The sequence below is a fragment of the Culex pipiens genome, chromosome 2 (assembly GCF_016801865.2).
Source record: "Culex pipiens pallens isolate TS chromosome 2, TS_CPP_V2, whole genome shotgun sequence".
Classification (NCBI taxonomy): Eukaryota; Metazoa; Arthropoda; class Insecta; order Diptera; family Culicidae; genus Culex; species Culex pipiens.
In genome coordinates, this window is record NC_068938.1 from 100200685 (window position 1) to 100222616 (window position 21932).

At 37.2% G+C, this 21932-nt stretch overlaps 1 protein-coding gene across 2 annotated transcripts in view; it reads left to right on the plus strand.

Annotated features, from left to right (window-relative positions):
* LOC120413079 (Kv channel-interacting protein 1-like) overlaps positions 1-21932 on the plus strand; it is a 191531-nt gene that overhangs the window by 133914 nt on the left and 35685 nt on the right. For both annotated transcript variants that reach the window (XM_039573783.2, XM_039573782.2), the window contains exon 4: positions 21712-21903. In XM_039573783.2, the coding sequence (XP_039429717.1) occupies positions 21712-21903 (192 nt within the window). The remainder of the gene's footprint in view (positions 1-21711; positions 21904-21932) is intronic.

The window sequence follows — 21932 nt, forward strand, 5'->3', positions numbered from 1 at the left end:
TTGAAACTATGGCTTGTTATTTCAATATTTATTTTTTTTTTTATTTTTTAAAGATCGAAATTGTTCAAAATTTCATGAGATTTTTAAACCAACCCAAACATGCTTAAAATGATTCTAACCGCAAGGGAATCCATTTTAAATTGATTCCCGCTGATTGCACTTAAATTTCCATTGACATTTTGATGGTTTTTGAAGAAAAAAAAATTTCCTCCCTGATTTTTCGGGCCAACTTTTTGGGGGGAGCGACAAAAACTTTAAATAAAATTTGTTCCAGCCTAATCGACTGAAAACACTTTGAAATGCATTTTCCTGCATTTTAAATCATATTTTAAAGTCATTTGGAACCGTTTTTTTGTGGTGAAATTCTTGTAAATACCACGAAAAGTTTGTTTCGGCCAAAAAAATCATCGATGCTTACATATTTTGAAAACTAATGATGGCAAAAAAAACTGGGCAGGTGTTAAACGCATTTTAAAATTTTTTCATCCAAATGTTTACACCATGGTTTGTAACTTTTATTTATTTTTTTTTCTAATGTTTACCTCCCACCCCTCCTCTTGAGTTGAGGGATATGAACTTCAAAAAATATTGACAAAGACCATAAACGGTCAAAAATGTGAAGAAAAGCCAACAAGTTTTGGGAGCCCTCCTGTAGAGCGAGCATTTTTATTTAAGTAAGAACAAACATTAGGTTTTATTTATATAGCTGGAAATTTATGATACTTTTCATTGGACTAAGAAGATATTTTGCATAATTGTTCATTCAAACATGCCATTTTGGTCGGTTTGTTGAAAAGATCCAAATACCAACTGACTTTGATTCTTTAGTAATGTTGAGTTTATTTTCATAATTTGCATTTTTTTTTTTATTTCGAGACATCAACAAATTTAATTATCCCTCCCTAGTATAATTTTGAAACTAACACGTTTTATGATGGTTAGATATAACTTTCGTCCCGCCCGAGTGGATCAATCGGACCGCGCACTGGACTCACAATCCAGAGGTCGGAGGTTCGAATCCCGCGGCGGGCGCTCTAAAATTCTTTGTGTAAATATGGGTATTCGGCGCCGTCGCTCCGTGCCATACTTTCATACACTTAGGAGCCCAGGGCGGCGAAGTCCTTGTAGATAAAAAGGAAGACACTAGTGGTTGGTACTAGCAATGGTGGCCGACAGCTATAAAGTCAACTTCGTTTTAGATATAACTTTGTCTTTTTTGTAAACTGAAAAAATACTAGATTTTTTTTTACAAGGTTCCATAAACTTCACTGTGGGGGATACACTTTGTCCTATTACCTTTTCACATGATTTTTAATCTCAGTTGCAACATTAGAAATTAATTGGAACAAACTTTAAATAAATAACTTTAATGAAATTTTCAATATTATTAGGAAAAAATATACAAGATATACTGATATAATCAATACAAATAATATAGGAAGAAGAAAAACATAAGAAAAATCGAAATAAAAAGATCACCAAAGAAAATCATTTCAATAAAATAAACTTGTTAATTTAGAATCACAAATTGACTAAAATTCATCTGGCTACTTGTTGCATGACATCCAAACGATGAGTCATGCATAATACTAGAGTTTTTTTTGAAAAGGTCCTATAAACAAAATTTTCAATTTTTGCTTTTTGGGTGTTTTTAGAACCGCCTTGAGTCAGGGGTATTCAAAAACACCCAAAAAGCAAAAAGTGAAAATTTTGTTTATAGGACCTTTTCAAAAAAAACTCGAGAATACTTATTTGAAATGGATTTTTCCAAAATAATATTGACTGTTGATCGCGCTTTAAATGAACAAAATTGAAACAAATGTGAGCAACCAACTACTGAAAACACAAACACGCACTCCAAGATCGTTGCCATCGAGACCAATGATGATAATTAATTACAAACATACACGTGGTAAACCGTTGCAGGGATTAGTGGCGAAACGTTTTGGACGCGCGCTGATGATGATGATGAATTATGCAAACATGGTACTTTGGCGATGTATTTCAATTAGCAGTGGTTTTTTTCTGCTCTCACTTGTTCTCTCCGCAGCAGAAATTGGTTCAAGCACCAAAGGTTATTTTTTGACGGGAAAAATGAACCGTGTCATGTTTATGCTGACCTCCAACACCACTTGCGCTGGCCAAACCCAGTCGGACGGCCAACTTCTGAACCAATTTGGTTCAGGTTTGTTTTTGTTTCCCCGATACTGCAAATTGAATGAGTGTGGGAAAGAGTTTGGGTGGGTGTTATTTGATTATGTTACGCTTAGTGGGTAATTAACTGCAAACATTCTCGAGTTGTTAGTTGAAAACGAATTGTTTTCTGGGGATGGTATGCAAACAAGTACTCGGTACTTGTCGCTGGAAGCGCTGTTAAATGTAACAAATTGTGTTTGCTTTATTCTTCATACAGTTGGCAGAAATCCGTCTTTGTAAGTAAATATTATGTTACCTGTGATGAATTCAATAAAGAATATAAATTTCCACCATAATTTAAATTGTCATTACGGCAGTGGAAACGAAATCTTCTCTGATTGGCAATTTCTTAAATTATTCAAAACATTTACCTCTTCCATTGGCCAAGCAAGCCCACCCCCCCAAAACAATTTTTCACCATCGCCAACACCCAGAAGGAATGTAAATGTAGCTTGTCAGATGAAGAAACCCGGGCGCAAAAAACGTAAATTTGGACATTCCGAAACTCAATTATTCAAGTTGAAAGTTTAGACGCAAAGTTTTTCATCGCCCTTTTCCGTAGGGGGAGGAGTAAGGTTGAGAGGGTCCGGACACCACCCGCAATTCCTCCCTCACCCTGGGACTAATGAGCATCAGCGGAGAAAAGCTGTCAAGTGAAACAACGCGCCGCGCGCGGAAAATAAGCGAAACAGTTGATAATTGAACGAATTTTCCGGCAATTTCCTTCGGGTCAGGTGGTGGCAGGGATGGGAAGGTTTTAAACTTTTTGGAGAGTGAATTTTGAGATATGAGAGTTTAAGTATTTTGAAAGCAATACTTATTAATAATAAGTTGAGTTATTATAAAGAAATTAATCATTCTCCGCCAACTCACATCGCAGTAGCCACGACCCCTCTTCGATTTTTGTGAAACTTTGTTCTAAGAGGTAATTTTGATCCCTGACCACGAATCCGAGGTTTATTTTTCGATATTTCGTGACTGATTGGCGGTACGACCCCTTTAACATTTGAACATTTGACAATTACGTGTTTTTCAATAATTTGTAGTTTGAAATGGTGATGATTTGGAAATTACGTGTCGATGGAATTTTATGCAAAATTGGACCCGATTTAATGGCGTACTCAATATTATGAATTAAAGTATTTTTCATCGAATTTTTTTTTAATAACTCTAAGCTTTTTTAGTTATTCAATTGTAAAAAAACGTTACTTAATCAACCTTTAGGTGGTTGGTGCCTTCATCGCATTCATAAAGTGAATACACTACAAAGCCTCAAAAAAGTGTATAAATAACACTTATTTTTATCAAAATATCTGAGATCCGACCTTAAAATAAGTGTTTTAAAAACACTAAAGTACTTATAACTTTTGATAGGGTTGTCAGATCTTCAATATTCTGGGTTCGTTGGAAAGGTATTTTAATTGCCTATCCAATAATGGGTCGTTTGATAGATCCGGACAACTTTTTCATCAAAATATTTGAGATCAGGCCTCAAAAAGGTGTATAAATAACACTTAAGTGCTCATAACTTTTGATGGGGTTGTCAGATCTTCAATCTTTTCAAATACCTTTCTAACAATATATAGCATGACGGGGTTTCTTACAAAAGTTAAGCTAAAATAGTTTTTTAGCATAACTTTTGAAGTACTTTTCTAAACTTCATAATATTTACTAGGGTCTTGTGGGACCCCAAGACGGATCGAATGAGACCAAAACGGTCCAAATCGGTTCAGCCAGTTCGGGGATTATCGAGTGCATTTTTTTTCGATTCAGCTTCCAATTTTCTTTAAAAATAGTTGTCAAATTTTGCTCTATCATTTTTTGTTTCCGAGATATGATGAAAATCGCAAAACTTTGGGGCGGTGCCAAAAACGAAGGGGTGGTCCAATTTGGTTCAAAATCGGGATTTTTACATGTTTTGATAGTATCAAGCTATTAATAGCTCCACCAAATTTGAGCTTGATCAGAGAAAGTGCATTTCGAGTGGTGTGCCCGGGTGCGCGAAATGACCCATATTCCTAAAATGTTACAGTTAAGTAACGAAAAATGACAGAGTTCTTAAAACTTTAATATAATTAAATTAAAATTCAATATAAAATGATGATAGAATTACTCAACACACACACTTTCATTACCATAGCAAAACAAATTTATAAAGCTGATGCATTTGCGGCCAAAACTGTAAGTAATTTCTGTAATTTTCTTTAAGCTACATCATTCCAGTGCGGAAATCGATCAATAAAAACACTTTTTTGATGGACCACCCTAGTGCTTTTCATATAAATGATGTAGAATGAACAGGTTAAGAGATAGAGATTTGGTGTCTTCGGCAAAGTTGTTTAAAATGGCGTGTACTCACTTTTGCCAAATTCTACAATTCTTTCTCATCTAGGGGCTAAGATTTCAAAACTATTAGAAAATGATGCACCACCCTAATATTGTTATGACGAAACAATGTGGGTAATTCTCCGCCAACTCACACAGCAGTTGCCCCGACCCCTCTTCGATTTGCGTGAAACTTTGTCCTAAGGGGTAACTTTTGTCCCTGATCACGAATCCGAGGTCCGTTTTTTGATATCTCGTGACGGAGGGGTGGTACGACCCCTTCCATTTTTGCACATGCGAAAAAAGAGGTGTTTTTCAATCATTTGCAGCCTGAAACGGTGATGAGATAGAAATTTGGTGTCAAAGGGACTTTTATGTAAAATTAGACGCCCGATTTGATGGCGTACTCAGAATTCCGAAAAAACGTATTTTTCATCGAAAAAAACACTAAAAAAGTTTTAAAAATTCTCCCATTTTTCGTTACTCGACTGTAAAAATTTTTGGAACATGTCATTTTATGGGAAATTTAATGTACTTTTCGAATCTACATTGTCCCAGAAGGGTCATTTTTTCATTTAGAACAAAATTTTTCATTTTAAAATTTCGTATTTTTTCTAACTTTGCAGGGTTATTTTTTAGAGTGTAACAATATTCTACAAAGTTGTAGAGCAGACAATTACAAAAAAATTGATATATAGACATAAGGGGTTTGCTTATAAACATCACGAGTTATCGCGATTTTACGAAAAAAAGTTTTGAAAAAGTTGGTCGTCATCGACCATGGCCGTTCATGGTCACCCGCGACAGACACGGACGACGAAACAAAGAGAAACGCAAAAAGTAACTTTTTCAAAACTTTTTTTCGTAAAATCGCGATAACTCGTGATGTTTATAAGCAAACCCCTTATGTCTATATATCAAAATTTTTGTAATTGTCTGCTCTACAACTTTGTAGAACATTGTTACACTCTAAAAATTAACCCTGCAAAGTTAGAAAAAACACGAAATTTTAAAATGAAAAATTTTGTTCTAAATGAAAAAATGACCCTTCTGGGACAATGTAGATTCGAAAAGTACATTAAATTTCCCATAAAATGACATGTTCCAAAAATTTTTACAGTCGAGTAACGGAAAATGGGAGAATTTTTAAAACTTTTTTAGTGTTTTTTTCGATGAAAAATACGTTTTTTCGGAATTCTGAGTACGCCATCAAATCGGGCGTCTAATTTTACATAAAAGTCCCTTTGACACCAAATTTCTATCTCATCACCGTTTCAGGCTGCAAATTATTGAAAAACACCTCTTTTTTCACATGTTCAAAAATGGAAGGGGTCGTACCGCCCCTCCGTCACGAGATATCAAAAAACGGACCTCGGATTCGTGATCCGGGACAAAAGTTACCCCTTAGGACAAAGTTTCACGCAAATCGAAGAGGGGTCGGGGCAACTTTTCCCGATTTCGTGTGAGTTGGTAGAGAATTACCCATGTAGAATTGTATTCTTAACAAATGATACCGAAGCTCTAAAATGCATCCTTGAACCACTGGGGCAAGACAAATATCATTGTCAAGTTTTTGTCTTCCACTCCTGAGCAGTTCTCTAGGATTTCGGTTATCGATTTTTTTTTGTATTTTTTAATCCGACTGAAACTTTTTTGGTGCCTTCGGTATGCCCAAAGAAGCCATTTTGCATCATTAGTTTGTCCATATAATTTTCCATACAAATTTGGCAGCTGTCCATACAAAAATGATGTATGAAAATTCAAAAATCTGTATCTTTTGAAGGAATTTTTTAATCGATTTGGTGTCTTCGGCAAAGTTGTAGGTATGGATACGGACTACACTGGAAAAAAATGATGCACGGTAAAAAAAGTTTGATGATTTTTTTTATTTAACTTTTTATCACTAAAACTTGATTTGCAACAAAACACTATTTTTATTTTTTGATATGTTTTAGAGGACATAAAATGCCAACTTTTCAGAAATTTCCAGGTTGTGCAAAAAATCATTGACCGAGTTATACATTTTTTAATCAATAGTGATTTCTTCAAAAAATCGAAATTTTGTTCGCAAAAAAATTTCAACTTCATTTTTTGATGTAAAATCAAATTTGCAATCAAAAAGTAGTTTAGTGAAATTTTGATAAAGTGCACCGTTTTCAAGTTAAATCCATATTTAGGTGACTTTTTTGAAAATAGTCAAGTTTTTCATTTTTTTAAAATAGTGCACATGTTTGCCCACTTTTGAAAAAAATATTTTTGAAAAGCTGAGAAAATTCTCTATATTTTGCTTCTTTGGACTTTGTTGATACGACCTTTAGTTGCTGAGATATTGCCATGCAAAGGTTAAAAACAGGAAAATTGATGTTTTCTAAGTCTCACCCAAACAGCCCACCATTTTTCAATGTCTATATCTCAGCAACTAATGGTCCGATTTTCAATGTTAAAATATGAAACATTTGTGAAATTTTCCGATCTTTTCGAAAACAATATTTTCAAAATTTTCAAATCAAGACTAACATTTCAAAAGGGCCAAACATTCAATATTACGCCCAACTATTTTCAACAATTTTCAAAAAAGTCACCTAAATATGGCTTTAACTTGAAAACGGTTAATTTCCTTAAAGTACTTTTTGATTGCAAATTTGATTTTACATCGAAAAATGAAGTTGAAAATTTTTTGCGACCAAAATTTAGATTTTTTGAAAAAATCACTATCGATTAAAAAATTCTTAACTCGGTCAATGATTTATTGCACAACCTGGAAATTTCTTAAAAGTTGGCATTTCATGTCCTCTAAAACATATAAAAAAAAAAAATTAAAAATAGTGTTTTTTTGCAAATCAAGTTTTAGTAATAAAAAGTTAAATAAAAAAATCACCAATTTTTTTTACCGTGTATCATTTTTTTCCAGTGTAGTCCGTATCCATACCTACAATTTTGCCGAAGCCACCAAATCGATTTAAAAATTCCTTCAAAAGATACAGATTTTTGAATTTTCATACACTAATATTATATTTTAACGTTTTAAGTATTAAAATTCAGTTTTGACCAATTCCTTATATTTTTATTTGTTTTATTTTATCACCATCGTGTTCCCCGGACAATTTTACATAATAATCAATGTAGACCTCAAACTAAAATGAACTATTGGCGAGATACAGCGATTTTACTGAAAAAAGTTTGATTTTGCGCAGCACTTGGAAGTACATGGTGTACTTTTCAACAAAAAGGGATGAATCCCGCATAGTTCGGTTTTTATATGTGAGAAACTTATTTCGGATTTGAATTCATAGGACAGAGTGCAGCGCAAAATCAAACTTTTTTCAGTAAAATCGCTGTATCTCGCCAATGGTTCATTTTAGTTTGAGGTCTACATTGATTATTATGTAAAATTGTCCGGGGAACACGATGGTAATAAAATATAAGGAATTGGTCAACACTGAATTTTAATACTTAAAACGTTAAAATATAATATTAGTGGGCATTTAAGGGTTAAAATTTTATTTATTTTTTCGAATTCCTTGGACAATTTCCTATAAAATGCAACCTGTAGAAAGTCTTTTGCTCAAATAGTTGCAAAGTTATGATCAAAAGAATTTTTTTTTTTGAAAATCGACAAAAAAGAGGGCGGTGCCAAAAATAGAGGGATGGTCCAATCAGCACCAAACTTGGGATTTCTGTTAACTATCGATAGATGAACGTTCCCCCCAAATTTGGTCCAAATCGGTGAAGGTCGAGTCCAAAAGTGTACTCAGTTGACCTGGAATGACCCAAATACAATCTGGGTTATTCGGCGCAAAAGCGAGAAAATGACGATATCGGCAAAAATCCACTTTATTCATTAAAACTGCGATAACTTCAAAATTTCAGCGATGACTTTTTTGGGTACCAAAATTTTCGTTATTAAAAACCGCAACTTTGGCCTAACTAGATAGCAAACATTTTGCTCGTACTTTTCTATGGCTCAAAAGATGCCTTTTTTGGGAGACAGAAAATCTTTACATAAAATTTGTATTGGCGGTTTTAAATTTTAAGTTGAGTCGAATCGCGGTATTTTTTCAAGATTGGACTGTTCTGAAAAAGATATTTTTCCCAACCCTGCCTCTCCGTGCGTGCTTGTGTGCCACCTCAAGATCGATGTCTGCCGATGGCCACGAAAACATAGCGCCGACAACAACGCAAACGGTTTTGTCCATCTGTTCTCGCGAATCCGCAGACGTTGGAAAAAGGCGAGAGCATTGTGTGTGGGGGTGGTGGAAGGAGGCTGGGTGAGAAAACACTCCTCGGCTCGCGCCAGCCAGAAAAACTCGAAATCAGAGCGATCGCAGTCAGTGGCGCTGCAAAAACCGATCACCGAAGATCATCTCGTCCGAATTTTTCAGTTTGAAATTGCAGGGTTTTTTGTTGGTGTAGTTGGTGCTCGCGAGTGGTTGTGTTTGTGGATTCGAGTTTTCTTTTTATATTTAACGTGAATTAGTTGTTTATAAATCGGTGGCCAGAAAACGTCGGTTTTTGATCTACGAACGGTCCATTAAGTTCCAGATTGTTGAAGACCCGGGGTCAATCCTCGGCCAAACTTTCTCAAGTGCCTTGCTAGCGCGCGATCACGACGATTTCCCAGTATTTGCACAAGTGTGTGTGAGTGTGTCTGCTGATTTTGGAGGGAGTCGACGTCGACGGCGGCACCGGCTGGCAGTCATCGCTCAGTCACGGCGCGCTTCCGAGGGGCCTAAATGAGAGGTGAGAGATCAGCTATTTCTCGAACACTCAAGTGTGGAAAACAACTCGCTCGGGGATCAGATTTCCCAAGTTTTTCCTAACGTGGTGGTTTTTCTTGCTTGGTTGACGAAAACAACGCAAATTTGCGTGTTTGGTGGTTTTTTTCTTCTCGCAGCTCGTACCACCTTTAAGTGACGGAGGATTTTTCCGGTAATTCAATTCGCAAAGTATCGGATCGTCGAAAAATAACAACCGGAAGTTTGCGTGGGGGTGTTTGTTGTTTGGGTGGGAAGCCAGGTCTCTGAGGTTAGACCCCACCTGGAGGGCAAGTGAACCTGGATGTGCAAAGAGTGCGAGAAAGTTGTGAGTTATGAAACGAGATAGCTTGCACGGGATTTGTTGATGGAGTACTGGTTTTGGTTCGGGAAATTAGCTCGGTGAACATGGGAATATTAAATATCAGACAGTTCTATGGTAAGTTGTAAAGGAGTTGGATGTTTTCTGTGTATCGATGTTACAAATTGGCATCTTTAAATTGGTGTAGGTTATTAACAATATCAATGAGATTCAAATTTATCGAAAATCAATACTAATTTTGCTTGTTAGAGTTGGGCTTGTCTGATGTTTTTTAAATGAAAATTATTGATGATTTATCAACTGTTAATTGGATACCGACCCAAAAGCTATTTTAGGATCTTTATTTGGACATTCTCTTTCTATTTCACTAGTGAAAGTAGTACTTTTTAAACAAAAAAGGTGCAGGTGGTTATGTTCTACATGACCAATATGACAAAGAACTTTGTACAAAACTCCTAAAAAATATTCTATTTTATTTTATATTTTTAAAACATTGCCTATGTATTTAATCCTAAATAATTTATTCCTATAAAATGTTTTCAATCTCTGGCACCTCTGTGGAAATAAATTGCCAAAACAAGTATGGTTCGGAAAATGTCCAATCAAAATGGTAATTTTCATGTCCAGTATCAAAAACCATGAATTTTGGTACCCATATTGCCCCAAGTCGAATAGTTCGATTAATGTCCCCCCGGTAGAACCTTTCCGAGGGCACTGGCCACTCCGGGTGTGGCCAATCCGGTCAAAATGGCCATTTTCATTACCAGTTTCAATAACCATGAATTTTGATACCCATATTGCCCCAAGTCGTATGGTTCGATTAATGTCCCCCGGTAGAACCTTCCCGAGGGCACCATAAATTTTGATACCCATATTGCCCAAATTTGTATGGTTCCGTAAATGTCCGGCCGGTAGAACCTTCCCCAGGGCACTGGCCACTCCGGGTGTGGCCAATATCCTATAAATGTGGTCCCAAGCCCATTGCCTCAAATCATTCTGGTCCGGTGACGGTCCTTACAATCTTCATAATAACAGAATTCCTCCCAATTTAGTGCACAAACTGTGTCTTTCAATGTGTGCGTGTGTGTGTGTGTGAGCAATAAAATTACCACCGGGGATCCGCTTTTGTCGAAACCTCGTAAGGCACTGAATTTTTCTGAGGCTATCTGTTAGCTTAAATAGTTCGCATGAAATGTGGCAACAGTGGTGCAACATTCTCGCGTGACAGTTCCACGTAAACAGGAGAGGAGGCAAAATTTGCACCATGTTGCCACATTTCATGCGAACTATTTAAGCTAACAGATAGCCTCAGAAAAATTCAGTGCCTTACGAGGTTTCGACAAAAGCGGATCCACGGTGGTAATTTTATTGCTCACACACACACACGCACACATTGAAAGACACAGTTTGTGCACTAAATTGGGAGGAATTCTGTTATTATGAAGATTGTAAGGACGGTCACCGGACCAGAATGATTTGGGGCAATGGGCTTGGGACCACATTTATAGGATATTGGCCACACCCGGAGTGGCCAGTGCCCTGGGGAAGGTTCTACCGGGGGGACATTAATCGAACCATACGACTTGTGGCAATATGGGTATCAAAATTCATGGTTTTTGAAACTGGTAATGAAAATGGCCATTTTGACTGGATTGGCCACACCCGGAGTGGCCAGTGCCCTCGGGAAGGTTCTACCGGGGGGACATTATTCGAACCATACGACTTGGGCCAAAATGGGTATCAAAATTCATGGTTTTTTAAACTGGTAATGAAAATGGCCATTTTGACTGGATTGGCCACACCCGGAGTGGCCAGTGCCCTCGGGAAGGTTCTACCGGGGGGACATTAATCGAACCATACGACTTGGGCAATATGGGTATCAAAATTCATGGTTATTGAAACTGGTAATGAAAATGGCCATTTTGACCGGATTGGCCACACCCGGAGTGGCCAGTGCCCTCGGGAAGGTTCTACCGGGGGGACATTATTCGAACCATACGACTTGGGGCAATATAGGTATCAAAATTCATGGTTTTTGAAACTGATAATGAAAATGGCCATTTTGACTGGATTGGCCACACCCGGAGTGGCCAGTTCCCTCGGGAAGGTTCTACCGGGGGGACATTAATCGAACCATACGACTTGGGGCAATATGGGTATCAAAATTCATGGTTTTTGAAACTGGTAATGAAAATGACAATTTTGACCGGATTGGCCACACCTGGATTGGCCACACCCGTAGTGGCCAAACCATGAATTTTGATACCCATATTGCCCATATTGCCCTAAGTCGTATGGTTCGATTAATGTCCCCCCGGTAGAACCTTCCCGAGGGCACTGGCCACTCCGGGTGTGGCCAATCCAGTCAAAATGCCCATTTTCATTACCAGTTTCAAAAACCATGAATTTTGTTACTATATTGCCCCAAGTCGTATGGTTCGATTAATGTCCCCCCGGTAGAACCTTCCCGAGGGCACTGGCCACTCCGGGTGTGGCCAATCCAGTCATAATGGCCATTTTCATTACCAGTTTAAAAACCCATGAATTTTGATACATATATTGCCCCAAGTCGTATGGTTCCGTAAATTTCCTCCCGGTAGAACCTTCCCTCAGGGTAATGGCCACTCCGGGTGTGGCCAATCTTGCCAAAATGTTCATTTTCATTACCAGTATCAAAAACCATGAATTTTGATACCCATATTGCCCAAATTTGTATGGTTCCGTAAATGTCCTCTCGGTAGAACCTTCCCTCAGGGCAATGGCCACTCCGGGTGTGGCCAATCCTGCCAAAATGGCCATTTTTATCACCAGTATCAAAAACCATGAATTTTGATACGCATATTGCCCCAAGTCGTATGGTTCCGTAAATTTCCTCCCGGTAGAACCTTCCCTCAGGGCAATGGCCACTCCGGGTGTGGCCAATCCTGCCAAAATGTTCATTTTCATTACCAGTATCAAAAACCATGAATTTTGATACCCATATTGGCCAAATTTGTATGGTTCCGTAAATGTCCTCCCGGTAGAACCTTCCCTCAGGGCAATGGCCACTCCGTGTGCGGCCAATTCTGCCAAAATGGCCATTTTCATCACCAGTATCAAAAACCATGAATTTTGATACGCATATTGCCCCAAGTCGTATGGTTCCGTAAATTTCCTCCCGGTAGAACCTTCCCTCAGGGCAATGGCCACTCCGGGTGTGGCCAATCCTGCCAAAATGGCCATTTTCATCACCAGTATCAAAAACCATGAATTTTGATACGCATATTGCCTCAAGACGTATGGTTCCGTAAATGTCCTCCCGGTAGAACCTTCCCTCAGGGCAATGGCCACTCCGGGTGTGGCCAATCCTGCCAAAATGTTCATTTTCATTACCAGTATCAAAAACCATGAATTTTGATACCCATATTGGCCAAATTTGTATGGTTCCGTAAATGTCCTCCCGGTAGAACCTTCCCTCAGGGCAATGGCCACTCTGGTTGTGGCCAATCCTGCCAAAATGGCCATTTTCATCACCAGTATCAAAAACCATGAATTTTGATACGTATATTGCCCCAAGTCGTATGGTTCCGTAAATATCCTCCCGGTAGAACCTTCCCTCAGGGCACTGGCCACTCCGGGTGTGGCCAATTCTGCCAAAATGGCCATTTTCATCACCAGTATCAAAAACCATGAATTTTGATACCCATATTGCCCAAATTTGTATGGTTCCGTAAATGTCCTCCCGGTAGAACCTTCCCTCAGGGCAATGGCCAATCCTGCCAAAATGGTCATTTTCATTACCAGTATCAAAAACCATGAATTTTGATACCCATATTGCCCAAATTTGTATGGTTCCGTAAATGTCCTCCCGGTAGAACCTTCCCTCAGGGCAATGGCCACTCCGGTTGTGGCCAATCCTGCCAAAATGGCCATTTTCATCACCAGTATCAAAAACCATGAATTTTGATACGTATATTGCCCCAAGTCGTATGGTTCCGTAAATATCCTCCCGGTAGAACCTTCCCTCAGGGCACTGGCCACTCCGGGTGTGGCCAATTCTGCCAAAATGGCCATTTTCATCACCAGTATCAAAAACCATGAATTTTGATACCCATATTGCCCAAATTTGTATGGTTCCGTAAATGTCCTCCCGGTAGAACCTTCCCTCAGGGCAATGGCCACTCCGGGTGTGGCCAATCCTGCCAAAAATGCCATTTTCATCACCAGTATCAAAAACCATGAATTTTGATACGCATATTGCCCCAAGACGTATGGTTCCGTAAATATCCTCCCGGTAGAACCTTCCCTCAGGGCACTGGCCACTCCGGGTGTGGCCAATTCTGCCAAAATGGCCATTTTCATCACCAGTATCAAAAACCATGAATTTTGATACCCATATTGCCCAAATTTGTATGGTTCCGTAAATGTCCTCCCGGTAGAACCTTCCCTCAGGGCAATGGCCACTCCGGGTGTGGCCAATCCTGCCAAAAATGCCATTTTCATCACCAGTATCAAAAACCATGAATTTTGATACGCATATTGCCCCAAGACGTATGGTTCCGTAAATGTCCTCCCGGTAGAACCTTCCCTCAGGGCAATGGCCACTCCGGGTGTGGTCAATCCTGCCAAAATGGCCATTTTCATTACCAGTATCAAAAACCATGAATTTTGATACCCATATTGCCCAAATTTGTATGGTTCCGTAAATGTCCTCCCGGTAGAACCTTCCCTCAGGGCAATGGCCACTCCGGGTGTGGCCAATCCTGCCAAAAATGCCATTTTCATCACCAGTATCAAAAACCATGAATTTTGATACGCATATTGCCCCAAGACGTATGGTTCCGTAAATGTCCTCCCGGTAGAACCTTCCCTCAGGGCAATGGCCACTCCGGGTGTGGTCAATCCTGCCAAAATGGCCATTTTCATTACCAGTATCAAAAACCATGAATTTTGATACCCATATTGCCCAAATTTGTATGGTTCCGTAAATGTCCTCCCGGTAGAACCTTCCCTCAGGGCAATGGCCACTCCGGTTGTGACCAATCCTGCCAAAAATGCCATTTTCATCACCAGTATCAAAAACCATGAATTTTGATACGCATATTGCCCCAAGACGTATGGTTCCGTAAATGTCCTCCCGGTAGAACCTTCCCTCAGGGCAATGGCCACTCCGGGTGTGGTCAATCCTGCCAAAATGGCCATTTTCATTACCAGTATCAAAAACCATGAATTTTGATACCCATATTGCCCAAATTTGTATGGTTCCGTAAATGTCCTCCCGGTAGAACCTTCCCTCAGGGCAATGGCCACTCCGGTTGTGACCAATCCTGCCAAAATGGCCATTTTCATCACCAGTATCAAAAACCATGAATTTTGATACGTATATTGCCCCAAGTCGTATGGTTCCGTAAATATCCTCCCGGTAGAACCTTCCCTCAGGGCACTGGCCACTCCGGGTGTGACCAATTCTGCCAAAATGGCCATTTTCATCACCAGTATCAAAAACCATGAATTTTGATACCCATATTGCCCAAATTTGTATGGTTCCGTAAATGTCCTCCCGGTAGAACCTTCCCACAGGGCACTGGCCACTCCGGGTGTGGCCGATATCCTACCAATTTGTTCCCGTTCATTTCAGTATTCCGGGGACCGTTCTGGCTACCGTCAATAACTTCTTGGACCTCCTCTCAAGTTCGTGCACCACCTGCGTGTGTGTGTGTGTGAGCAATAAAATTCCCAACGTAAGGTCCGTCTTTGATGAAAGTCTGATGGACACTAAATCCTCCAGAGGCTAACTATTAGCTTTTTTTTTTTTTTTTTTTTTTTTTTTTTTTTTTTTTTTTTTTTTTTTTTTTTTTTTTTTTTTTTTTTTTTTTTTTCGGTTTTTAAAAATAGTTTATTTACCCATTGTTCGTGTTACAAACTATCATAACCTGCTCTTAACATATGTTCAAACTATTTCCAAAAATAATCCTTATGTTTTTTCGCTCATTCCATCTATGCTCTCTTATTTCCTTTTTCAAAACAAATAATGACGGTTCTGATACTCTCAAATTGTAACTGATTGTTTTAACTGCAAGCCATAAAGCTGCCTTTTCTGATTCGCTTTTCTCATCGAGATCTAATTGAAGAATATCCTCTAAATCAACTACATTCATTTTATATCGATTTTGGACAATACGACTACTCCATTCCCACACTTCCTTTGCTCTTGGGCACTCTTTTATTCTGTGTGAATTAGAATCAATTCCACCACATTTGTCGCATACAGCTGACGTCAAATTTCCAATATTGTAACTTAATAATTTTTCTTTGTTAGGTAACAAATCATTTACGAAACCAAACATTTTTGCACGATCTTTCATTTCGAGGAAGCTTTCACTACAATTTTTCCAAATTAAAGTCCACTTTAAACTCAATTTCCCTTCAATATCTGGTGATTCACTATTAAGTGAAACAAAATAATTATACATCAATTTTACAGTATTTAAATTATGATTGGCAACAACTGCCTTCCCTTCATTCAACCATTCCCTTGCATTACGTGTAAGTTTCTGCGGTGAATCTAAATCTATCAAATAACTTTCATCCAGTTGTGTTCCATGTGCATTTAAATTATAAAAAATATTTTTCAGAAATAATGCCTTAGATTTTGCTTCTGGATCAACAAGCCTAAGACCTCCCTTGAAAAAATCTAAATAAAGTTGTTTTCTATCTAATTTAAAAATGTATCCTTTCCAAATAAACTTGCCGCACGCCGATTTTATTTGAGCTAGATGGGAATTTGCAGGTGGAAACAATTGTGCAACGTACCATAATTTCGATAAAATATAGGTGTTCAAAACAATACATCTTTCGATGATGTTAATTTTCCTTACATTATGCTGAAGCATAGATAAATTGATATTAGTGACAAGTCGTTTATAATTATTATTCACAGTACTTGACCAACTTTTCTCAAATATAACCCCAAGAACTTTCAATGCTTCAGTCTCTTTGAATTTCTGTGGACCAACTTTAGCAAGCTTAAATAGTTTTCACGGCATCTATGCAACAGAAACAGAATGTCACGCCGAGGGCTTGCGACGGTAACGCTACATTTTCGAAAAATTTTGCATTGACACCGCAGATAGAGCTTTAAGACAAAGTCCTTTGTCAAAACTACGTTTCAAGACTATTTTATACAGAGCAGCAAAATACTGCCCCTTAATTGCCTGTTCCATAATTGTGGGATGTTAATGTATCTGATTTTAATTTTTTTTTACTGAAAAAAACTTTTCAAACCATTCATAAAACATAACTTTGATTAAGTTTCATTGGTTTTAGAGTGTGAAGTTATTACTTTGTAAAAAATGTGTACTCTTGGAGAGAACCAAAGTTTGTTTGCATCCGTAGAAAAAAAAAGTGGATTTGTGGGTCAATGTTTTTTTTAAATCGATATAAACGTAAAATCATCATCAATACATCAATTTAACCCTCTACAACCCAACCCCGCCTTTAGACGGGCTTCGATTTTAAAAAATCGCCAAAAATCAAATTTTCAACCAATTTTTGATCTTTAAAAAGCATCGGAAAGAAGAACTCTTAAAATTTTAGAAAATGTATGGGTTGGAAGTTTTACTTGTTTTATGCGACTTTGGAAATGTTTTTAAAAATGACATTTTTTTAGGGGTCAACTTTGGCTGTGTTTTTTTACTAACATTTCCTATACTTTAAGTAAAAAGAAGTATGCAGTAATTTTAGTAGTGCCCCAGACTATGCCTCTACTCATTTATTTACAATTTAAATGATAATGGTGCCATTTTGTATCAGAAAATTTGAAAAACATGCAAAAAAATTAAAAAGTTACTGTAAAAACATTAAAAAATCAGATAGGCAAAATGTAATGATAGGAGGTGGTAGAGTAGGCCAATTACTATAAAAAACAAACATAAACTAAGCAAGATAAATGCAGATTAAAATACTAAAAATGAAACAACAAAAACATAAAACAAGAGATTTAAAGTTTTTCGTAGAACACGGGAAAAATTAAAATTCTCGAAAAAAAAAATTGGGCGGTAGAGGGTTAAAGATCACATGAAAAGCTTTCATATGATGATAAAAGCAAACCATTATGTTAATTCATCGATTTTCGGTGATTTTTTAAACATTGACCGATCTGTAAACATTTCCGTATATGTGGGATGACTGTACCATACACTTTTCCTTGAAAATATGATATTTTTAGCTTTAAATATCTCAAGTTTAAAGAAACATGTAACGTGGTGTATTAAAAATAACCCTTAAATTGCTGTTTTCAAACAACTTTTTTTTTTGTTTAAATTCAACAGAAACCGATTAAAGTTTCTCTAGTAATACAGCAATTCCCCACGAAAACAGCATGATTCGAAAAAAAAGTTCTCCGATCGGGCTCAAAAAATTTCTGGGGGATCCTTGGCCGAAATAATTAGACCCGTATTTTTTTGTTTGGCCATTAGGGTGACCTACGCCGTGTTAGGGTGGTCCGAAAAATGGCAATTTTCGTCGATTTTCGCAAAAACCACTTTTTTCAAAAAAATCATATCTACGCGCCATTTCATCCGATTTAAGCTGTCCTAGACGCAAAAGAAAGGTGATTAGATTGGCTATTTGGGAAAAATAGTAAGTAGTTTCAAAAATCCAGCTTAACATTTGAAAAGGTCGTATGAAAACTTAAAATGCTGCTTTGAAGGTCTCGGGACCAAAGAGCCTATATCTGAAAATATTTTTATCGGATTCCTCGGAAAATTTCACATAATATATCAAAAAATTGTGAAGTTATGTTTTCGATACGCTGAGAAACGATTTTTTGAAAATAAAAACTGGGTTTTTCGACGCGCCACGCGCAAAAATGAAAAAAATTACGAAAACGGGAAAAAATCGACTTTTTTCACTAAAACTGTGATAACTTCAAAATTTCGGTGATGACCTATACATGTTAAAATACCAAAATTTTCGTAATTAAAAGACGCAACTTTTGGTACCATAACACTATTACTATTTTTTCCCAAACAGCCCAACTAAACACCTTTCTTTTGCGTCTAAGACAGCTAAAATTGGATGAAATGGCGCGGAGATATGATTTTTTAAAAAAGTGGTTTTTGCGAAAATCGACGAAAATTGCCATTTTTCGAACCACCCTAACACGGTGTAGGTCACCCTAATGGCCAAACAAAAAAATACGGGTCTAATTATTTCGGCCAAGGATCCCCCAGAAAAAAATTGAGCTCGATCGGAGAACTTTTTTTTCGAATCATGCTGTTTTCGTGGGGAATTGCTGAATATTAACATATTTTTGTGTAGGCCGAACTCTTTTTTTACCAGCAAAGAATGAAATTTAACAAAATATCGACTGTGTGTGTGTGTGTGTGTGTGTGTGTGTGTGTTTCGAGACCTAATTTATTGATTTCCTTTGATTGTAAAACACTGTATTAAATTTGTAATAATTATTTTGTAAATTGCATGTTTTAATTAAACATAATAATTAGAAATAGCAAAAACAGCTTGTTTCTAAACAACATTGATTTTCAAAATATTCGGGATCGAGAAAACACTATTTCAGCACAAGTCCGATTTTCAATTGATTACCAAACTTGAAAATCTAGTATTTTTTTTTTCAACTTTACACGATCAATTAAGAAAAATGTCATATGAGGTAAGCCTGTAACTAGAGGGTGACGATTCTCGAGATTTTCAATTTCCCAGGAATCGACAGTAGAACTTGACCATTTCCCGGGAATTCCCGAGGTCCGGGAATTTCTCAATCATTTTAAAAGAAAAGTAATATTTTTGGTTAATATTCAATGGATTCAGTTACAATTGATTCATACTTATTCAATGAAACGTTATTTGAGGTAGCTCATTATTTGGAGGAATTATTTATACCCTTAGATTTTTTTTTCTTAAGCTTTATGAGACTCAAAATCGTTCTTTTTTTTAATGTTTACGAAACTTCATTCCCATTGATTGGATTTCCAAATGTTGCAATAAATTGTTGCTTTTATTTGTTATTAGATTTTTGTGAAGTAAAAAATAACTAATATATAATTCACCAGTATCGGGAATATGGCAATATGATGAATAACGACTCAAAACAACAATTTAAAGCTGTTTGTTTTACTTCATAAGGTCAACTGTACATTTTTATTGTTCGGGAGCCAATAATGATCCATGAGGTTCCCTAATAAAATCATCAACAACTAAAACATATTCATTGAAGAAACATCAGTAAAAAAATAATTTAATATTGAGGTTGATGCCAAACAAAAAAACATCTTATTGAAAAAAGAGAATCAACTTACTTAAAATTTAAAAATACTAAAAATTGAGGATTGTTATGCTCGAGAGTGGATTTATAAATTGAACTCATTTTGAAAATTTTTTACCCTCTTAGTAATAATAAATAAAAATTATATCTTTAGAAACGACATTCGAAAGAAACGACGACTGTTGGTATCCAACTGATCCACGAAGCGAAAAAATCACCGGGCTCCAATAATAAAAATAATATTTTAATGTGCTTTAAAGTAAATTTTTAGGCCCACATTGTTTGGCTTCTCTCAATTTTAATTATTGGAATTTTTGCCAATTTTCAACTAACACTTTCTGAAGCATTGGTTTATTCGAACTTGAACATCAAATGTTCTAAACGATTTCGAATTTTTAAATTTTTTTCTGATAAATTTATATCATTTTGCTTCGATATTTATTAGTATAAAATTTCCCGGCAATCGAGAAGTCACACATTTCTTGATTTCCCGGGAAATATTACCCGAGAATTCCCGCTCGTCACCCTCTACTTGTAACCATCACGAGCTTTCCCGATTTACGAAAAAAAGTTTTGAAAAAGTCACAAAAAAAAGTTTTTGTTTCTCTTTGTTTAGCCTTCGGCGTCTGTCGTCAGTGACCTTGAACGGCCATGATTAACGACGACCAACTTTTTCAAAAAAATCCTTCGTAAAATTGCGATGGTTACAAGCAAACCTCTTATGTTTATACATCTAACCTGCAAAGCTGCAAAAACACGAAATATGAAATGAAAAGTTTTGTTCTAAATAAAAAAGATATCTTTCGGATTATTGCAGATTTAAAAAATAAATTAATTTTCTCTTAAAATGACATGTTCCACAGTCATGTTACAGACAGGTAACAAAAATTGTAGAATTTTTCAAACATTTTTTTTTGTATTTTTCTCGATGAATGGTCACGTTTTTTTTTTTCGAAATTCGGAGTACGCCATCAAATCGGGCGTCCAATTTTACGTAAAAGTCCCTTTGGCATTAAATTTCCAATCCATCGTCATTTCAGGCTGCAAATTATTGAAAAACACCTATTTTTGGAATGTAGAAAATGGAAGGAGTCGTACCGCCCTTCTGTAACGAGATCTCAGAAAATGGAGGGGTCTGGGCAACTGCTGAGTGAGTTGGTGGAGAATAACCCCAATTTAAAATCTAGTAAAATTTGATCATCTTTACTCTTTAAAAATTGCTTTCAATGCAAATTACAACTCCGAGATTCTTCTATGCGATTTAGTGATTTATTTTGAAGCATTAAGATTTATGAAGATGATTTTTACCAAAATTTTACAACAAGCAATTAAAATAATGTTCATACAGCTACGACATACACACAAGCAATAATGTTATACATTTCAATAAAACAGACGTAAACAAGAACCACAACTTCCATCTTCCCTTGACTCCAACCGCCAATTTTGGTTAGCGAAAATAGCAACGCGAATGAATATTTAACACACGCGAGTTTAAGGTGATGATGATTTTACGACTTTTTGCAATAAACCTGGAAGAGCCGGAAAGCGCTGGAATGCTCACTAAAGGCAGCAACCTTTTTTCGTCTTGCCACCGCTCGTTAGGAAGCGAGAAGTTCTAAACTTTTCCCTCGATTACGTTTGTTGAACGACTGAGCCATCAACGCCCGCTTGTCTGCTCGGTTCTGATACGAACTTCAAGCACGTGTAAACAGAGCAAAAAACCCCGTTCGTCTTTTTTTCTTTCTTGAAGAAACCTCTGCACCAGGCAAATAAAATCCTGGCTGCCAATCTTGGGCGTTGATGAAATATTTACGCTCGTTTCTTTTTCTTTTTTTTCTTCCGCGTAGAACCTGAAGCCGAAGATCTGCCCGTTCCGCAGCGCTACTACCCGGACTCGCTGGTGGAGCTGACCCGGACGGCCCGCTTCTCCGAGGATGAAATCAAGCGAATATACCGCGGCTTCAAGGCGGAATGTCCCACCGGGATCGTCAAGGAGGAAACCTTCAAGGGCATCTACTCGCAGTTCTTCCCGCTTGGAGGTAAGTGGTGGTTTTTAAATGGGGTAACG